The 21,900-nt window shown below is 38.7% G+C and overlaps 2 protein-coding genes across 2 annotated transcripts in view; one reads left to right on the top strand and one right to left on the bottom strand.

Moving 5' to 3' along the window:
* LOC131439588 (protein O-mannosyl-transferase TMTC1-like) overlaps nucleotides 1-21,900 on the top strand; it is a 667,156-nt gene that overhangs the window by 384,320 nt on the left and 260,936 nt on the right. The window lies entirely within an intron of this gene.
* LOC131433902 (uncharacterized) lies at nucleotides 2,872-8,286 on the bottom strand. The gene has a single exon (XM_058600510.1). It carries the CDS (start codon nucleotides 8,284-8,286, stop codon nucleotides 2,872-2,874), a length of 5,415 nt encoding a protein of 1,804 aa, XP_058456493.1.

Below are 21,900 nucleotides of genomic sequence, written 5' to 3'. Positions count from 1 at the left end.
ACCAACATTGTTTATAGAACTTGCACTTGGTTGCTAGAAAAAAGTTCATGCCAAAAAGCACAGTACACCTAACCATCCGTTTACGTAAACTATTTTAATGTTACCTCCAATTACGTTACTCTTTTTACAAAGTAAATCTCAAATAACGTAAACTTTTTTTACGTTGCAAATTCAAATTAGACGAACCGAACTACCTAAAAAAAACGACTTCGTAAAAATAGGTTTTCGCTTAATACGGAAACATTTGTTCTGACAACATGCGTGTTGTACGAAGGTAATTACGTATGTGTTTAGCCTTGGCAACACTAAGTTTCCCGGTGGATTTGACGTTTCCATCAAAAAGTTTGAGATTTTTAAACATTACCATCTTCAGAAAATTCTGTCATTTGAACGCTATTTGTTTTGTTTACAGTGAGTTAAAAAATTCAGTAAAAAAATGGAATTAAATCATGAACATTTTTGTGCAATGATTTATTCCGATTTTCGTCGTGGATTATCAAGACAAGAGTGCTTCTGTCAGCTTAGTTCGACTTTTGGCAGTGTAGCACCATCCTGTGCGACTGTAAAAATCTGGTATAACGAATTCAATCGTGGCCGGAGTTAGCTTGCGATCAATTCAAAATAAAGTCGTCCAAAATCAGTTATTTTGTCAGAAAACATCGATGCTGTGGAGAATCTAATAATGGAAGATCGCCATGTGACGTACCGTAAAGTGAAGGTAGCATTTTGCATTAGTGTGAAAAGCCTATATGTTATTTTGCATGAATATTTAGTAGTAGATATTTAATTTGACAATCGCTCAAAAAAGACTTGTGTCGATTGGTGCAAAAAGAGATGAAAAAATTATCGGGTGTTACGAGAGGAATCAAATCCAACAAAAGTTGTTCGCGCTCGAAGCACTTCGAAGAAAATGGTGGCTTGTTTTTACCTTTTTTATAAATATAAAAAATAGGTATAGAACTCGTGCAAACTTTAGAAAAATTATCCGAGCCCCGAGGGCCTAGTGTCATATACCAATCGATTCAGCTCGACGAACTGAGCAAATGTCCGTGTGTGTGTGTGATGGCTGGATCGATTTTGATCGAACTAGTCGCAAATAAAAGGTTTTCCGTCACCCTGAACACTATTGAATGATTTTGAGATCGCATGTTTACTTTTTGAGTTATACAAAGTTTTATGTCAAAATTTTCTGTTTTTTTTACCAATATCTTTCGCAATTGAAAACAGAACATGTTTTCAGACTTAGATTCCGCACGGTAATAGCTATCCAACAAGCCATAGATTGTTAAAATCCGTCCATTTTTAACGGAAATATCGATGTTTTTGTTTAAGCGACTATTCCCCCTATTTCAGCAGTAGGAGTTTTGAGCGCTGTATGACAAAGCAATGCTTGGGAGCAACGTGAAACACGATTATTTATACTGTTGTATACAATTGTTTCTTAGTACCAAAAAGGACTGTGTACAGCATCTTTGTTCATGACTTTTTACCTCGGACCGATTTTATCTAACAATCTATGATTCTAATGAAAGATATTAAAATCCTATATTATATCTTGCTTTTTAGTAAGATCCAACTTCTGGTTTAGGGGATACAGGGTGATTAGCATAAAAATTTCTTTTTCACATAAATTAATCAGGTTTATGCAGATTTTGATAGTCGATAATGTTTACGCAAATTGGTTCTGGTCAGCACTGCACTCGCGAATCACAGAATGGGAAGCTATCGGAAATACTAATTTAGATATTAACTAGAAAACACTTCGTATTGTGGACTGTATGATGCATATATTTTCACCGATCGGTGGTTGATACTCTACTGACTCGATTAATTGCTCTGTCTGAGCGAGGCTGGCGTGATCCTCATGGATCACTACTACTATAAACTTATCACAATAGGTAAAGTGGGTATAGTGACGGATTGATCTAAATTGGTACTGCAAATTCAATGCATGCAGATAAATACGTAACATACCGCCGGCCTTGAGTACCCTCAACATAACAGATGATAATCTATATAAAAGATGATAAGTGAACATAACAGCAATTTAACAATACAATACTTATGATTTGGATTCGCAACACTTTAGTTGGATGATTGTTCCCTTTTTAGGGATTAGTATGTCATGCATATTCCAAATTGAAACCCGACTACACAGTCTTCCATGAATCCGATTCAGCAGTGATGTTGTAGGCACTTGACGATGAATCCGTGCACTGATGTCAAGCGTTCATGTGTTGTCCAACATCAATAGACCGCTGATAGGAATTACACCTTGGACCTGTAGAAGAATAGACGGCTTTAACCTGAACTCGATTTTTGTTCAGAAACCACGTAACTTAAAAATCGCCCCCTGGCGAAATAATGGACGTAGATTCCATTCGGTTGCCAAGTTAGCCCCGTGGGGGCATAAAATACCTTTGCTAAGATGCCGTTGTCCTATGACGATAGTGCCAGAAAATTCGTGGAGAACCTTGACACGGGATGAAGATATTACGGAGTCACCGAACTGTTCATGCAATGGAGGAAATCTGTTGAAAAAGGGGGAGCAATATTGATCCAGGAAACGATAATTGGACGTAACGTAACTTAACAGTCAGCCCCCGTAGCATGTACGGTAATCGAACCGCACACTGCCGACAGTTGCCCCATTGGGGGCTATTCTTATCTTTTCAATCCGATACGATGATACTTGACATTGCACTTCTGCAGCATAATTGGTGAGTATTGTTCGAAGAGGTGCCTAATGAAGGAGAGCGTAACAGTAGGTCCGTTCATAGAGCATGTTTATTTTAACTTAACTGGAGGTTCGCCCCCTGGCATCAACGGCTATGTATTGCCGCTAGTTGCCACATGTGCCCCATTGGGGGCTTACAAGCGATCGTTGTTAACGGATTGTGGACCATTATCACTGATGGGAAGAATGCAGATTTTTTGAATTCCTCGACGATACGTTCCACATTTTGTACGGACGGTTACGACTCGTGTAATATTATCTGATCCAGGGTGCAGTTCTATTACACGAGCTAATTGCCACTTAAGAGGAGGTAAGTTTTCCTCCTTGATTAAGACCATGGTTCCAATATGGAGATTATTTTTCCTTCTGCTCCACTTATTTCGATTTTGGAGGTCCGATAAATAATCCGTTGACCATCGCTTCCAAATAGTTTGAGTGAATTGTTGAAGTCTTTGCCATTTACTTAATCGGTTATCCGGAATCTCAGTTAAATTTGGTTCCGGAATCGCGGTGAGCGATCTTTGAATTAAGAAGTGCCCAGGCGTTAGGGCCTCCAAATCGCGGTGATCGTTGCTCATCTGAGTAATTGGTCTTGAGTTCAGGCATGCCTCTATTTGAGTGACAACTGTTTGAAACTCATCGGCTCGTAGAATGCTGTTACCAATTACTTTCCTCATATGTCCTTTGAGAGATTTGACAGCAGCCTCCCATAATCCACCAAAGTTTGGCGATTTCGCAGGAATGAATTTGAACTCTATCGCCTCCTTAGCAGCTTCTGTTATTATGGAATTCCTGCATTGCTCTTCACGAAACAGTCGATGCAGTTCGCACAACTCCCTTCGAGCTCCTACGAAATTAGCTGCGTTGTCACAAATGATAATCTCCGGTTTTCCTCGTCGAGCAACAAATCTTTTGAGCGCAGCTATGAATGCTTCAGTCGTTAGGTCGAATACGATTTCTACGTGGACAGCCTTGACAACAAGACACACGAAAAGGCAAATGTAGCATTTCAATGGAACACCTTTCCGCTGTGAATTCCGAATATTAAATGGTCCGCAGTAATCGATTCCAACACGCAAAAATGCTGGGGCTGGAGTTACTCGCTCCGCGGGTAAATCTCCCATTAGCTGTTCGTGAACGCTTGGTTTTGCTCTGAAGCATGGTACACACTCATGCACCACCTTCCTTGCCAGATTTCTCCCATACAGCGGCCAGAATCGATCTTTCATGCAAGAAAGCATAAGTTGCGGTCCTCCGTGAAGAAGTCGGTGATGATAATCTGTCATAATGAGCTTTGTTAGTGGGTGTTTGCTGTCTAATATCACTGGATGCTTTCTTCCATATAATGCATTAGCATTCCTCAATCGACCGCCAACACGAATCAAGCCTTCTTCCAGAAAGGGATCCTTGGAATTGAGTCTTGAAGTGGCCTTAACCTGTCCAGACGCTGCAAGATCAGCTATTTCTACCGGAAAACTTTCGGATTGGGCAATCTTGACTAATGTATTCAAAGCGATTGCATGTTCTCTTGCAGTTAACATTCCCGTTCTTACTAGTGCCTTATTAATTTGTTTACAGTTGTGAGCGAATCGAGATATCCAGGCAGTTAGTCGCATCAACTTCAGCAGCGACGAGTGCAGTGAGAATATTTCGTTCGGAGGAAATATTTGCAATACTGCTGTCACTAAGGGCCTTTCTTCCAGTAGTACAGAATCAAACTGTTGTTCCAGAATTTCGGTGGTCTGAGGCCAGCACGAATTGTCTTGAAGAAAGTCAGCTCCGATCCACCACTCCTTGCGTTCAGCAAGCTCAGCTGGTGTTGCTCCTCTTGAGATGATGTCAGCTGGGTTGTTTATACCAGCCACGTGACTCCATATACCACCTCGAGTGATGTGCTGTATTTCTGATACCCTATTTGCCACAAATTGTTGCCATCTGGAAGGATGTGACGATAACCAACATTTTACAATGGTTGAGTCAGTCCAGAAATATGCCTTTGCCGGAATTTGAATACTCTTTGAGACTGTCTCGTATAAATGTGCAAGTAGTAAGGCAGATGATAACTCCAATCTTGGTATAGACAGCTTCCTCTTCCGTTTACTAAGGTCCTCTAACGGCGCGATTCGAGATTTTGCCATTACTAATCGCACTGTGACATGGCCATTCTGTGTAATGGATCGTAAATACAATGCTGCGCCGTATGCCTTTTCCGAAGCATCGCAAAATCCGTGAAGTTCGCATGTAATCACATTGTTGTCAAATGCAATCCAGCGAGGTACGGAGATTGAACTAAGTCTGTCTAGATCGCTTCTGAACGCTAGCCACTGTAACTGTAATTCCTGACTTAATGGTTCATCCCAAGAATACTTTCCTTTCCAAAGCTCTTGGAGAATCATTTTTGCTCGGACGATTACTGGCCCTGCCAGTCCGTAGGGATCGAAAAGTCGACCCACATCTGATAATACAACGCGATGAGTAATGGGAGTGGTTGGGTTCCAACGAGGCAACTTAAACCAGAACATATCCGAAGATGGTTCCCAGATAAGGCCCAGAGTTTTTACAGTTGATGTAGTGTCTATATCTAGGATTTCGCGCTCATCTCGAAGGTACGATGGGATTCCTTTCAGTATCCGAGATTCGTTAGAATTCAACTTTCTGAGATTAAATCCAGCTGATCCAAGAAGTGTCAAAACTTCATTGCACAATTTGACACCTTCCTCAACGGTGTGGGCTCCAGTGAGCATGTCATCTACATAAAAATGTTTCCTGATGACGTTGGCGGCGACTGGATGCAATCTTTCTCCATCTTCTGCACACTTGTTAAGACACCTTGTGGCTAAGTATGGTGCGGATGATGTTCCGTATGTTACAGTAGTTAGTTGATAAGTACGAAGAGGATCGTCAGGACTCTCTCTCCAAAGAATTCTTTGCAGCGGCTGATCTTGAGTGTGGACATTAATCATGCGGTACATTTTCTCTACATCACCTATGATTGCGAATTTGTAGAGTCGGAAACGAAGTAAGATAGAGATCAGATCTTCCTGCACTATTGGTCCTACCATAAGCGTGTCATTCAGTGATACTCCCGTGTCTGTTGCACACGAACCATCGAATACCACTCTCAGTTTTGTTGTGGTGCTGTCAGGTTTCATGACTGCGTGATGTGGCATATAATATGATGGTTTCTGTTCGCTATCAGTGTCATGAATTTGTTTCATGTGACGCATCAATATATATTCATGGATGAATTCGGTGTAAAGAGCCTTTATTTCCAAATTCGCGTTCAATCGTTTCTCGAGAGCCAGGAAACGTTTGGTAGCAATGGGTTTTGATTCACCTAGTTTTTCTATCATGAAATCCTTCTTTGGAAGTGCAACACGAAATCTTCCATCACTGTCTCTTGACGTCGTTCGCTCAAAGATTGATTCACACATTGATTCTTCGATGGACAGACAGCTTCTTGTATGACATGATTCCAATTCCCAGAATCTCGATAACTGTTCATAAACTTCATCAGTTGTTATCGACATTGCTACAACTACGTTGAACGAACTAACTGGTGACTCGCTAATCTCGCCTGCTACAATCCAACCAAGCTCGGTGTTACGAAGGATTGCTCCTGCTTCATGAAGTTTCAATTGTTCGTTTCGTAATAGCTCATAGAAGATTGATACACCCAATATCACGTCAACCGCTTCGGTCTCGAAAAACCTTGGATCTGCTAGATGAATTCCTGACGGCATTTTCCAAGTACTGATATCAAGACTATGTTGTGGTAACTTCAGTGTAATTTGAGGCACCACGTAAAATTTCATCTCATGTGTTTCGTATGATGAACAATGCGACAAAACCTTTGCCAGAACCGCCTGCTTAGAAACGGTCATTGAGTTTCCAATTCCCTTAACCGGCAAATTTTCACGAAGGCGTTTGAACTTGAGCTTCTGTGAAACATTCTCAGTGATCATGCAAATCTGTGAACCATTGTCTAGTAGTGCTCGAACGAAGATCGTATTTCCTGATCGGTCACCCAACTTAATGATAGCAGTAGAAAGAAGAGTAGTGTTTCGACGTTGTTCAGAGTTATGTGATGTAGCAGTGTGTAGTGATGTGACAGGTGTATTAGTGGGAGGTGGCTGTCGTGTGGATTGCGAGACATTGTTTTGAGCAGATGTTTGGTGTGGATTTGCTTGACTGTTATTCGTCCGGGATTGGGCAGGTCTGTGCGACTGTGACTGTGATTGCTGTTGTGAATTCGCGGCTTGAGGTCTTCTTGCATGGTCTTGACCTTGACCTTGTACCTGATTAGTTGTACCACTAAGCTGATTGGATATCACTGGATGCAATAACTGGTGGTGATGTTGACCACACTTATTGCAAGGGTTCCTGTTACATTCTGCTACAAAATGTCCGGGGAGTAGACAATTGATGCATAATCCTAGTCTACGAATGGCAGCTCTTCTGTCAATCACCCTCATTTTACCAAAACGTCGACACTGTTCTAACGAATGAGATCCACCGTTGCAGATTGCGCAATTACCAGTAGTAACTACTGTGTGAACCGCGGGGCCTTTAAACGGACGCTTGTACTCTATACCTCTGCGTGACGAAGTAGATTGCAAGATAGAACAGTGTTTTTCCAGAAATGCCACTAACGCTGCATACTTCGGTACATCCTTCGAACTATGATGAGTTTCCCAATGGCGTAGGGTATCGATGTCCAATTTTTGTGACATCATAAATGCCAGAAGAGTGCTCCAACCATCTGTGTTCTCACCAAGTTTTTCCAGTTGTTGAAGGTTGATTTTAAACGCCATTAGTACTGCATTCAACGCTTCGAACGATTCCGATCTCATAACTGGAACCATGAATAATGCCTTCAGATGTTCCTGAGCTATTAACTTGTGGTTTTCGTACTTCGTCTCAAGTAAGGTCCAGGCAATGTGATAGTTCGCAGCAGTAACCTGCACTTGATTGATCTGGGAAAGAGCTTCATCCCTCAAGGACGCTCGCAAGTAATTGAATTTATCTATTGTGGACAGATCTCCGTTGTCATGAATCAAGGACTTGAAATTATCACGAAAATTGATCCATTCATGCAGTTTTCCTGAGAACGTCGGAAGCTTCAGCTCCGGATATTTGGTGCGGGACACTTGAACTGAACCAGTAGCGAATAATTGATTATCAGTAGTTGATCTAGCGTTCTTCGTACACTTGCTAGTAAGAGCATTTTTGAGATAAAAGTAACAATTTTCGAATTCTTTAAATACTCTCGAACCTTCGTCATGCACCGCACGTGTCATAATCGCAGCTGCGCCTGCGACGTCTTCATCGCTATCGGCCTTTTCACCTTCCGCACATTCATCCAGAATTACTTCTATTTTCACTCTGACATCGCAGAATTTAATATATAGATCTTCTAACTGCATTAATCGTAATTCCACTATGCCTTTATCACGTTCTTCTTGGTAGTTTTCTACAAACTCCTTTATGTTTTCCAACGATAATTTTATCTGCCGTTCCTGTTTCGTCAACTGTCTTAGATCTGGCATCTTGTATATATGAAACTATCACTGAACCACTTAGACACTGTGACTCACTCCCGAGACCTCAAGCAACGCGACAAATTGACTGGTTTGACTGATGGGTTTAATAGAATTTTTTTTATCCCGAAATTCAAATAACAGATCGCAAATGCCAAAGATTATCAACCGGAGAAATCAAATTGTATATATGTTTATATTTTAATATATCAGTATGTGTGAACAAATGATGTCTCGCATTCGTAGTGCCTCGTTATGAGTAAAGTAATTGCACTACCATTCAACTAATGCTTTATCGCATTCAATCACGCTAGACAATGCCACCTCAACCACTCACTCACACACACACACACACTTGCTACTTATCTGGTCCAGCATCCGATGAAACTATCCAGGTGACTGCTCGGTAGCTGATATCGTTGACGTTTGCTACAGTGATTCGGCCGGGAACAATAATTCCCCACACATGAATTTATCATGAACAAATAAACTTATAACTTCTGAACATTACAGCAATGGCTGACACTGAGTATCACATCGAACCACGTGTTATCCGACGCACTTTCGCGGTTTGCCTATCCGGCTCGAAGGACCAGAAAGTGTTTACGCAAATTGGTTCTGGTCAGCACTGCACTCGCGAATCACAGAATAGGAAGCTATCGGAAATACTAATTTAGATATTAACTAGAAAACACTTCGTATTGTGGACTGTATGATGCATATATTTTCACCGATCGGTGGTTGATACTCTACTGACTCGATTAATTGCTCTGTCTGAGCGAGGCTGGCGTGATCCTCATGGATCACTACTACTATAAACTTATCACAATAGGTAAAGTGGGTATAGTGACGGATTGATCTAAATTGGTACTGCAAATTCAATGCATGCAGATAAATACGTAACAGATAACCAAATAAACTTATTTCAGTTTTAGCGGTTTTCAATTTTCGATTCGGAAGATACCCAAAAAATCAATACGCAGTACCATTTCTCGAAAAATTTTCAATCAAGAATCAGAACTTATTGGCTCGAGTGCCACGTTTCCTTAGCTATTTGGAGATTTGTGCCTCAATCGTTGTCTCAAAAATGGCCAAATCTAATTTCAAAATCAAAAATACAAATTACGAGATGCATGGTCCCATACAAAATTAATGAAATCTATCCGATTCAGGAATTACAGGGTGATGAGTTTTCAAAATTCAAACCGATATAGAAGATGACAATCCCAAAAAGCTTGAAAACTGAACTCAAAATTATTGCAATTTATTCGTCATATGAATTTATGGTCATACAAATTGTTTCGGGTTATGCTGGTTCCTGAATATCGACTCAGAAAGTACCGTAAATAAACGTAAACTCTAAAGTGGAACTTACTTCGACATCTTATGGAATGTTCAATCGATTGTCACACGTTTAGATTCAAATTCGATCTGATTAGCAGTTTCGACATTGCAGTGATTAAAATCTCAAACTGTCGCTTAAAACGACGGTAATTAAAATAGTGTCATGAGAATTAAAACACCGCAAAATCATGCGGATTGATAAAAAAAAAGGCATCATCTCACTGCGACGTGGATTAAGAACGTTTTTTTTTTCGATATAAACGGACATATCGCTACCGTTGCCTTAGAGGATCATAAGTCCGTCAATTGATTAGTATACCACCATTTGCTTACCAGAAGTTTTCGTGAAATAAGGAAAACATACCCAAGACCCAAAATCATTCTTCATCACGATAGTGCAAACTCTCACACATCGGCTCAAACAACCGAATATTTGAGCACGCAAAAGGTCGAATTGATAGTTCACCCACCGTTTAGTCCTAACTTGGCACCTAACGACTTCTATTTGTTCTCTTCCATGTGAAAATAAACTGCGTGGAGAGCGATTCAATACCTCTGAAGAAGATGTTGAAGCGATCAAAAACCATGTTTTGATGGTACTTCAAGAAGAGTGAAAAATAGGTTATGAAAAATGGTTCAAACGAATGCAAAAGTGTATTGATCATCTAGGGGGATATTTTGAAAAACAATAACCATTTTCGATCAAATATAACACTGTTTTAATTTTTAGGAATGAGAGTAAATTAACATCTAATGAACCGTGAAGGAGTTTTCAAACCTTTCCGATCCGGTTCGGTGTTGGAGATTTTGTGCGTATTTTTTTTTCAAAAATGCCTTTAATTGGCCCAGACAAGATCCAAATTATATTTTGGGTATATTTTTCTCTCAACACTGCTTCGAAGAGCTAAATGTACATGGTTTCCATTAAAAAAAACCTGTTTTAATCCACCTAGTGGTGTAATGATGCCTTTCTCATGTACATATAATATTGTGGTATTCTATTCTAAAATTTTCTCTTCGATTTTTGAAAGAAACCACGTGATTGTTTATGCATAACATACAGAATAAAACAGTGCTTTGATTGCGTAAGCCATCCTTAAGAGAACGAACACTATTATATGCACTTCCGGCACCGGAACCCGAGAACCGGTATAATCGAAGTCGGTTCGTACGGCCACCTACTAACATGACACACAAACTCTTCTAGTACGCACCCTATAACTCCGGATTCGGAAGTCGGATCCGGATGAAATTCAGGAATTCCGTATGGGACCGGGAGACCTTTCATTTGAATCTAAGTTTGTGGAAATCGGTCAAACCATCGCTGAGAAAAGTGAGTGAGATCCATTTTGGTATATATGACCACTATATCTGGTACTTTCGGAACCGGATACCGAGAACCAGGATAGCCGGAATCGGTTTGTTTAGTTGCCTACTGATAATGACTATCGATTTGTGTTGTTTTGAGACCAGTTTAGAAAAATTTTCACGTTTTTTGTTTCGCCGGTTTAAGTGACGGTGTACAATATTGAACACACTTTACCCTATAATTCTGGAACCGGAAGTCGGATCCGGATGAAATTCAGGAATTCCGTATGGGACCACGAGACCTTTCATTTGAATCCTAGTTTGTCAAAATTTGTTCAGTTATCTCCGAGAAATCCTAGTAAGATTATTTGACACACACACACAGACATTGCTCAGCTCGATGAACTGAGTCGAATGATATATGACACTTGGCCCTCCGGGCCAGTTTTCACTAGTCGGTTTTCCAAGTTTGTTTTATGTCAAAGTTTTCAGCTTTTTGAAAATATCTGTCACAATTGACCTTGAAAACAGAATAGGTTTTTAGACCTATACCCCGTGCGGTAAAATTTCATTTCCAATCGAATAATATAAGATGAAAATGAAATTTATGGCCGCTGACCGTCAGCGTATCGCTACTAATTCATTTGACTTTTGCTGCCATTTTCAAGTGAAGCTCCCAGAATTCATCGTCAGTTTAACAATCGTACCTAGTCATTTGAAGTTTTGTTTGCTCAGTTTCAAGTGCCAAGTAGTATAGCTGCTTCATTGTCTTCGCTCTTGGTAGTAAGCAGATTCGAACGAATAGAATTATAAATGGAGTAAAGTATTAAAAATGAAAACTGAAAGAGGAAACTATTAATTTATGTGTATTCTGTGATTGATATTACAGCTATCTGATTAGTCTTTCATCTATTATCTTGAACCAATTCGAATGTTTACATGAACCTCATTTGAAGGCCGCTCTCACACTATTGAAAGAGATATTTTGGTACTTCAAGAGATCAACTGACGGTGGTAAAACTGAGCTTCGATTGAAGAGAAACGAGTGATGAACTGAATGCCGCTCGTTCGGGCCGTCAGCAAACATTGTATGTGTCAGAGAGTGAAGTTTACTGCAGTGAAGAGATCGTCAATGTGTTTCACATTCAGTTTCAATTGAATTGAATGAAGTTTTACTGCACTGATGAATAGAGTGCAACCAATTGCTTCAGCCATTATCACTGGAAGCTATAATAAAGAACAGTAATGAGTTACATATTTTCCTTTTTCAATATACTTGGTTCTTTATTTTTAACTAAACTAATCAACCCCAGCTTCAACTAGATCGTCCTGCGAGTGAATAAATGACAGTGAGTACCCACAAACGAGTTCTATATCCACCAATAAGTTCTCATAACTTCTGTTTATAGTATCGAGTGACCAATCGATCTACTGCTCAGACACTTAATGATGTTGGAGCGCTTTTGCTACTTATCGCAAGAATACGATCAATTTAAATTTTGCGAAACGATTCGGAATTTATTTTGTTTTCATTTATTTGAACTTTGATACACAGTAACCAAGGTTATAGTAACTATTATTCAAAATCAATAATTTATAAACTTGTGTTGCCAGTTTCCGAAATATTTTAGGCAATTTCGTTTTGACATTACCAGTTACTGAGGGGTGGCAGGTCGTGTCGTCGCTTATACCGTTTTCGTTTATTAAACAGAGCCGCCCAAACAACGTTTGACGTGAGTACCACGTGTTCGTTTTACTCGGAGTCCGAATCGAATATTTTTGTGTAAGCGATTTTTTCCCTGTTTTCCAGTAGTAGGAGTTTTACGCGCTTGATGATAAAGCGATGGTTCGGAGCAAAGGGAAGCAGGATTATCAATACTGTTTATGCAATTGTTTCTATGCACCTAAAAGACAATGCACGACGTTTTGAATTTAGCACAATTCGTTTTTGGTAACATAATCGTTCGAACATGACATATGTATTAGAAAAGCGGCAGAATTTACAAATTCAAAAGAATTTCGTATTTATATGGATTTATTCTGCTTGCTACAATAATGTCGGGAAGAACACAACTTCTTATGCCCTTATACCATTCAAAAAAGTTCGTCGAGATAAGCAAATTTGTATGTGAAAGATGACTTAACTGGTTTCTACAAACTTAGACTCATATGAACATGCTCCCATATAAAGTTATTTTATTTGGATCCGACTTCTGATTCCGGAACTACAGAATGATATATGTAATGACATTAAAATATTATCACTCATTTTGCACGTAGATGACTGAACCGATTTCGTCCATCTAATATTCAAATTAAAGTTCTTAAGATCTCTCAAAAAATGCTTGTTTTTCAACCATATCCACTGATACAGGGTGATTAGTGTGAACATTTCACATAAATTTATCGGGTTTATCGGGTTCACAGATTTTAAGAATCGACGACCAAATATACTTATTACAGTTTAACCGGTATTCGGTTTTCGATCCCGGAAGGTACCCAAAAATTTAATTTGGAACGCACTACGATTTCTCAGATGGCAATAGTGATTTTCAAAAATTTCGAACCCACTTCTACTTCTCATGGAATGCTTAATCGGTTGTCACATGTTTAGATTTGAAGGAATCATTTAAAGGTTTCTATCTTCGGTTCGACTTGCAGTTCCAAAATTACAAGGTAATGACTGATTGAAATTTCAAACTGTCATTTAAAACGACGGTCACTAAAATAATTTCGTGAAATCTATTTCCGTTACTTTTTCGAACTGTGAGAGCGGTAAAAATACAGAATTATGTTTTCTTCAAAATCGCCTGCACACATCAGAAATCAGAGTTAGCGAAGTCATAAAAAGGCATTTATTCACATTGTGCGCATCGTAATCGAATGTACGATGCGATTAACTTTCACGATCATTTATTCGTTCGATTTCCATTAAACGTCGACTTGACGAGTGAATCATGGTTTGAAAAGAAAAAAAACTTACACTAACATCAATGATTTACGAGGTCGAGAATAAAAAAGCATTGTAGAAAACATTTATTGCACTCGTAATTCAGTAACAAACGTCATACTCTGGTTGAGTTTGGTGAAGATTTTTCCTTTATCCAACGCATTCAGCTTCCATGAGTCAGTTCGGAAAACTCCCTTGTTGCCGTGGCATACTTCGTTCGAATCGGAAAATCTCCTGAATTACCGCAGCAAAACACATCATTCAAAACCCAACACGCTGCAGACTGCGACCGATGGCTGCTGGTTGTATTTCGCAGGTTGCATACGAAAAATTTCAACTTTTTCAATTCGCGTTTAGAATGAAGGAGATATTTTTGTTTGTTCCAAAACGTCGACGACGACGACGACAAAGACAACGACGACGATGACTACATCAGTCATAGCAAACAGTCGCATTTCCACCTTTTATTTATGCTACTCTGACTCGCATTTGCTTTCGTTGTGTGTGAGTGTGTGTACCGGCACAGAATCAGATACGGCACTCTCGCGTTGCCATAGTAGACAATCCCGTGAAACATAACACTACGTAGCTGATCCCGTTTCAAGGTTGAGCGGTACAATCCTTCACTTTGCTGGTTAAGGCGAGCACCACATCCGCACGGGTACACTCACACATACTCACTTATAATCGAAATTCAGGAATCCGGAAAAGTACTTTTTTGCTGACGATTGGTGCATTTGATTTCTTCTAACCTAGTTTGATGACGCGATAAATAGTGAAAAATAACCACTGTTTCGCAATCTTTGGACAAACTTCATACTCAGCTTTCTTCACGTTTCGCCCTCGGTGAAGAAAGCTGACATAAAATATGTGCTTTTCTGTACAAACCAAAAAACCCCTAAATGTTCATATTCAGACTTATCATGGAAGGTTCATAAACTTCAAGGAAGAGTTATTAGAAGCTTGATATTTCAAAAAGTGGTTAGGATAACATAGAATGAACACAAATTTTTAAACTGAAAGAAAGCTATTACTAGCTGCAACTGACTAAACTAGCAAAAATACTGTCATTAATTCAACTAAAGTTCATTAGTGCGGAACTCATTCTGCACAGCTTATACGCTAATAAAAATACGATTACCAAACACGTGAACGATTACGGCGAGAAAATCTTTTTACCGACTAATCCTGAAGACACAGCCCTCATTTTCACGAGAGAAAAAATCCCCTGTTTCACAAAAGCCATTCGAACAGAGTTGGACCGCGGTTTGTTAATTATTTTTTCTCTTGTGTTTGTGCAATATTTTCTCTTTGTTTCACAGGTGACTTGTTCGAATCGTTCCTGTGATCATTTCCCAACAATTAGGCACGGAACGCAAATGTAATGCTGCCATCCAAGCGGGAAAACGTTAGAAACAAAAAGTAGGCAAACAAAAAATTCAATTTGTTCAACGCCTCAAGGTTAATTCCGACCGGCAGTCTGCTCGAGCGAAAACCCAACTTTATCACCGGCAAAAAGATTATTTTCACTTTCACTCTCATCACGGGCAAATGTTATTGTCATGCGGTAAAACTTTGCTGGGCTGTTTCCGAGCTTCTCTGGTTCACTTTTTTTTTTCATTCTAGTCGGAACTGAGCCGCCTGCAGGGACTATGAACGTGACTCGGGAGGTTGGTCGAATCACAGAGTGTTGATGGAATAACAACAAGAAATGGTGGAGGTCAACCCAGGGTACTTTTTTCTCTTACTAGTACCCATTTCAGCTAACGAGTTGCAAGATAATGACGATGATAAGTTGAAAGCATGAAACAACGGAGTAAATTATCTGAATGCTTTCCACTTGTGTGCAGGTTTTCTAAAGAGATCTTTTTGTTTCCTTCAAAATGAGGTATGATAGAGAATACGTTTCCCTGGTGCACCTACGAATTATGCGAGTTCATTTGTAACCTGTTAATTTATTATGTCGTGGAAATAATAATAGAAATATTTCGGTGTGTGTTGAACTAAAAATTATTTCGCTTATGGCAAGGTTATAGAAAAATTGTAAATTGAGTATCTTTAATGAAAAATTTATACTTGAATCCTTCAATATCCGGACGCGCAGTTAATTTTACTGTGACATTTCTAGCTGATGGATCTTGAATGTTTTGACAGTAGTTTGTTTTGAAATGTTTCTTCTCATGAAATCAAGACAATTGTTCATGATTCTTATATCAAAATAATTCGAACCATGTGCAATAGCTTTCCTGCTATGAAAATACTTCATTTTTTTCGAAAATCACAAATTTTCATACAGGAACTAAAGTAACAATGAGATAGATTGTGTAATAGTATGGTTAGTAAAATGCAGACATTGGAATAAAAGTACTACTAAAATTGTGTGATTGATTCTGAGAAATATAAATATAATAGTTTGAAATGAATTGCGTTTATCGATAAACTGGCTTATAGATGATTGAAATCACATACGATCACGAATGAAAGAAGTAACGTTTGCATTAAAAAGTGGACTTTCTTCGGATGGTAATATGAAAAAAGTGAAGACAGATAATTGCTTTTGATGGATTTCCCATGAAAGGTAATAATTAAAGCTTACTAGCAAAAAAATTCTACGCTCTTACGAGCGGCTGGTAACCGGAAGATTCGCCATGACAGACATGTTTCTGAGTTCTTTCTTTGTTTTATTCATTAATTCCTCTTCTGTTTGCATGATGAAATTGTTGAAGTAGATCTTACGCTTCAAGATGGCTCAGAAGCTCTCTACGGGACGCAGCTGGGGGACGTTGGGCGGGCTGACCAATGTGGGTACCACATCGATATTCAGCCTCTTCATCTCCTCCCTGAATCGATTTGAGTAGTGGGCCGACGCTAGATCCGGCCAGTATACCGCCTCTTTGCCCTTATGGTATTTCTTGATGAACGATGCAACTTCTGGCAGGTATCTCGTACTATACAGGGAAGTCTGCTGCAGTTCCTTCTCGTTGATTGCCAGCTATAGCAGCAATATGTTGGGGAACTTGGTGAACTTCACCTCGGAGCTCACTTCCTTCGTGGGAGCGATATACTATGAAGTACCTTGCCAGTCGTTCCCATCCACGGTGAAATAGGCCCGGTCATTCGTCTCCCCCGTCACGTCACGATACACCGAAAAAATCGAGTTGACCATCTTATTCAGCTGCTGCCTCTGCGTCATTGCCTGTCGCTCCGGAACCAGTGGATGCGACTTCCGCTTCCTGACATATATGTTCATGTTCGCCAGGTACCCGATCAAGCGCACGCAGCTTCATTTGGAGTTTCTTATCGCTGAGGGTCGTCGGCCGTCCAAGGTTTTCTTTCGATTTTCTGATCGTTGTCTAATAGTGACACGATGTTGTAGATGCCGGAACAGGCGTACTCGGCGTCCACAAAGTGCCGCACGATGTCCATTTTTGATGCGGCGGGGTGCCATTCTTTGAACGCGCACACTGCTGAACGGAGTTGCTTCACTGTTTTTGCTATCACGGTTAGAGTTCGACTGATAGAGCTGTCAATTTTATTCTGCTGATTCATGGGTTACTATGATTGATACTGCATGGGTAGTTTCGTCAATGCGGATGGAGGTAAATAAACCAAAAAAGCTGAAGTAAAATTTTCAATAAATACAAAAAAGGTTTATTTTTTATTTTTGATGTTTTCTTGTTATTATTGTTATATTTCAATAGCTATCAAAAACCGTTGAATATAGTTATTAGATTTTAAATTTGGAACACTATCTACTAAAAGACATAAAAATTTCCTTGCCTAACTATTTGGTTTCATGTTCATAGGAATATTCATATTATTTATTTTATTTAAAAGTTGCCACAGTTTCCAACAGAAATATTGGCAGGATTTCAATATGAAAAATGTTTGACGTTTGACTAAACTCTCTGATCTCTGTGCAAAAAAAAGTATGAAAGTATTGCCGGAGTAACAATCCAATGGCTGTTTAGAGAACACAGTGTTTTTTAGTTTTGTCGACTTGCTTTACTATGGGGCGCCTTTTCAAAATTTACCCTGTACAAGAGTGGAAAGAACTCAAATGCAAAAATCTCTTGTTGTATTTAACTCAGCAACATATTTTTTTCTCCATATCATCGGATATGTGGTCAGCAATTAATGGAAAAATTTTCAGTACTATGATATAACCACAAATAACTCAAAACTGAAGTTTACTAAAATGTTTGGTATAAACAAGCATTAAGGGCTGAGGACAGTACCGTGAAGTGGTAGGTTTTTTGCTATTTTCCCATTTCAAATTAAATTTTCTTGAAAACGGTGCAGAATATAGAAAAACCCACCTGAAAATGTCTTCAAAATTTAGTTGAGAATATTCTGTGAAATTTTCAGAATGATTCATTGAGTTTAGCGGTCGTGTTGTATTTTTTCTGACTGACTGACTACTTAAAATTGGAACGCTCGGAAATGCATACCTCTACTTGTTCATCGAATATCTCGGCTTTGAAGGCTTGTATCATAAATTTACCGTTACAAAGTCTAGATAATTTGATTTAGATGCGATTAGTACATAAAAACATATATGTTATCGCGATAAAAAAAGGCTTGTATTTTTCTGTAAAACAAAGTCAGTTTCAATGCATCCACCATTTATTTTCGCTTTGGTTTCCTGATAGCATTCTGAAAAAGGAGAGAGAAATAAAATTGGCTGCCAAACACACAGACATTCAATCTTTGTGAAAGTTGAATATTTTTTCATTGTTCATTGGAATCCATGTAATGTCCAACCCGTACGATAGATTAATGTGATAAAACTTCTCATCAAAATAATAAAATGTATGCTGGCAACCCGGTACAGTTTGCTCATATACGAGAGAGTACAAGAGAAATACGATGCGCAAAGGGAATTGAGCGAGCCACGTGGTCGATTTAAAACTCAACACGTGACCCTCTGTCCTCAGACCTTAAGGTGAAATTCAGTGCCAAAGTAAGGTGCGCAAAATTTCAACCGCATGAATTGAACAAATCATCGCACAAATCATATCTTGCGAAACCGACACGCAGAAATACGGAATATTTTCAGTATTTGAGTGTAGTGGGTTTACATTTTCTGTTTGCTAGTAGTTAGTTAAATTTATATCCAAAATGTTCTAATAATTGATTTGCTCGTCTATCGTTAAATTGCTCATTGCTGCAAATCTTTTTAAATGATGACAATACTTCACCTAACTGATTCCAACTATGTATCGTTTCATAAAGGAGCTGAATATTATTCAAACACGATCTGCATATCATATTAAATTAGTGAATGATATTTGAACATTTCTCATGACTTTTGAAGAAATCATGACTTTTGAAGAATCCTCGACACAACTCCGTATTTCTTTGCTCTCTTGTATTCCGGCTTATAATTGTACTGTTATAATTATGCAAGAGACGCATTGAAAGTTAGAAAAAATCACACAGTCAATCAACTATTGAGTTTTGTTCGTATTCACGTCATCCAGTTATGTCTCTTACATTACCCTCCCGCCTTATTATTCGGTGTTTACAGTCAAAGTTTTTCGTCCGTTTTTTTTTTGTTTTTAAAAATATATTTATTCAAGCCTATTCACGTACAAACTTTACGTGGCCGATTGAGCCGATTTTTAAATAAAATTTGTTTTATATTGAAACCCATTGTCACTCTTTTTCTAGGGGGAGAGGAGCTTTTATTTTGCATCCTGCGATGATTGAGGGGCACTTTGTTCGAGGCTCGTCTCGTAATCCATTGCCACATCGGTGGTATTGTTGTTGGTTTGCGTTATCTCTTCGTTTTCCTTGTAATTCGCACTCTTGGGCTCGTTGTTAGTTACTGTAGACGCATCTTGTTGTACATTGATTGCAGCTGCTGGTTGGTTTGATGGTGAAATAAGAGCACTACGTTCACTAGTTTCCGTTGTTGAACGGTTGACCTTGTATGTGGTTGAAGATGTCCTTTTCGCAGTTCCTGTGCATGGTTTGCCGTAGTGTGCAGGTTTCTCTCAAAACTGACATGTAATCAGCTGATTTTCATAGTTAATCAACGTTTTACACGGATGTGTCCCACCTTGACCACAAATGATGTAAGATGGAATTGCCTTACCTAGTTGCATACGTACCACTCGCACGCCATTCCGGATACCGGGAAAAAAAATCCGCCATACTTTCCTTTCAATGGAAAGAACTTCACCGTACTACGACATATTTTCCCGAACGAACTGATCGCTGGCCTGCGGGAGAAGGTCAAGCACGCGTACTTCTATGGCATTGTCAATCATAAAAACAGGGATTTTGTATTTAAAATTGTCACACTCAACGGTGTGTATCTCGTTGTAAACTGAAGCGAATGCAATTGCATCTCTTTCACGTTTGAACATAATGTACACACAGTTAGACGCCTTGTTGAATTGAATCTCGGTTACATTATTAGCGTCTAGATGCATTCGTTCCTTAAACAAGATTTCAATTTCGGTTACTTCTGGTCTAACTTTGTAACGCTTTAAATCCATACAAATTGAGTTTGATCTTGTAGGCCAAGTTTCAGGCTTTGTTAAATCGTATTTGCCCATTTCGTATAGGGTAAAGTGTTATAATATGCCCCCCTTAAGAAAAAATTGAGATATTTCTAAATGTACTGATACATTTTCTTCGAGAATGTATGTATTTCTTTGCAATACGTCTGAGGAACATAATTTCCAATGATTTCGAAAGAAGTGATGAGAATTGACTGATACAAACACATTTTCCAAAACGACCACATTCTCATTTTTTTCGCTTGCCGTTGGCATAATGCCCCAACAACCGTATAATATGCCTCACAACAAATCAGTGGTATGACCCACAACAATGATGCAATATGCCCCTTGAAATGTCGGTGTAGAAAAAAAGCAAATGAAGAAGATATTCTTTGCATCAGAAATCAATTGCATAATCAATTAATTACAATTGGAAACCAACATTTTTTATCCTCCCAATGCTACTTTTTGTTTTAATAACTGTTATAAATCTTTAAAACAATATTTTAACTCGAAGCATACTGTTGAATCGAAGGTGGGGCATAATGTCCATAGAGTGATTGTTATGAGAAAATTCGCATATCAAAGAAATGGCTTTGTTTCTCTAGATATTTATACTGTAAATAGAGACATTAGCACTGCTGAAAGTTAATTACTAAGTTGCAACCGACCATTAGACGTTTTACACGATTAATATGCTTGTTTAGTCGAAGCAAAACCTTACATCGAAAAGCTGTCTAATTGTATTTTCAGTTTTTTCATATTTTCCAGCAAATTACAACTGCCAAACTTGCATACCAGAAAGATCTTACGAAAAGATAACAGTAGAGATAAAACTTTTGTTTAGAAAAGTCTTGAATACTTAAAAAAGGAAGGGTTTGTTTTGGCCAGCAGTGCCAGCGATGAATTTGCATGAAAGCTTATGATCTAGCAAGCTTAATCAATGTACTTTTAAACTTATATTGTAAAATTAAAAAAAAATCTTTCAAAGTGTTTGTAGTTTCAGAAAAAAAACCGAGGTTTGTGTGACAAACAAGAACATGAGATCTCAAAATGAAAAAGATTGAGTGCCGGAAGAAGCGTATTCTTCCGTACATCGTACATAGAATAATTTGGGAACTTTTCACTACAGTGAAGAAGTGCTACATGCAATGTCGGGACAAACGGGTAGGACCTCATGAAAAAAGGAGCGGTAGTAAACATGTATCTAAATAACAGTTCATTTTGCTATCGTCGCTTATCTAGATATTATTTTAGTATTGAAATGAAAAAAATAATGCTTCAATTTAGTATAGAGCTATACTACGCAAAATCGTCCAGAAATGGCAAAATTCTGGCACGACCCCTTGGATATGCATGAGACTTTACATGTGTGATCGGTATAGCAAATGAAGTATTTTTCACTGGTCTACAATTTTTTTCACTCAAGACTAATTTTGAAAAGGGCGTATGTGGTTTAGCCACATTATTTTCAAACAATTTTTTGTAGGAGCTATAGATTTCTGCTTA

This window comes from Malaya genurostris, chromosome 3 (assembly GCF_030247185.1).
Source record: "Malaya genurostris strain Urasoe2022 chromosome 3, Malgen_1.1, whole genome shotgun sequence".
In the NCBI taxonomy this organism is placed as follows: Eukaryota; Metazoa; Arthropoda; class Insecta; order Diptera; family Culicidae; genus Malaya; species Malaya genurostris.
Note: the sequence above shows the minus strand (reverse complement) of the source record. Positions and strands in the feature narration are given on the sequence as shown.

What these genes read in the sequence shown, in the direction of transcription:
- LOC131433902 (XM_058600510.1), bottom strand. Translation starts at nt 8,286, where the DNA reads ATGCCAGATCTAAGACAGTTGACGAAACAGGAACGGCAGATAAAATTA.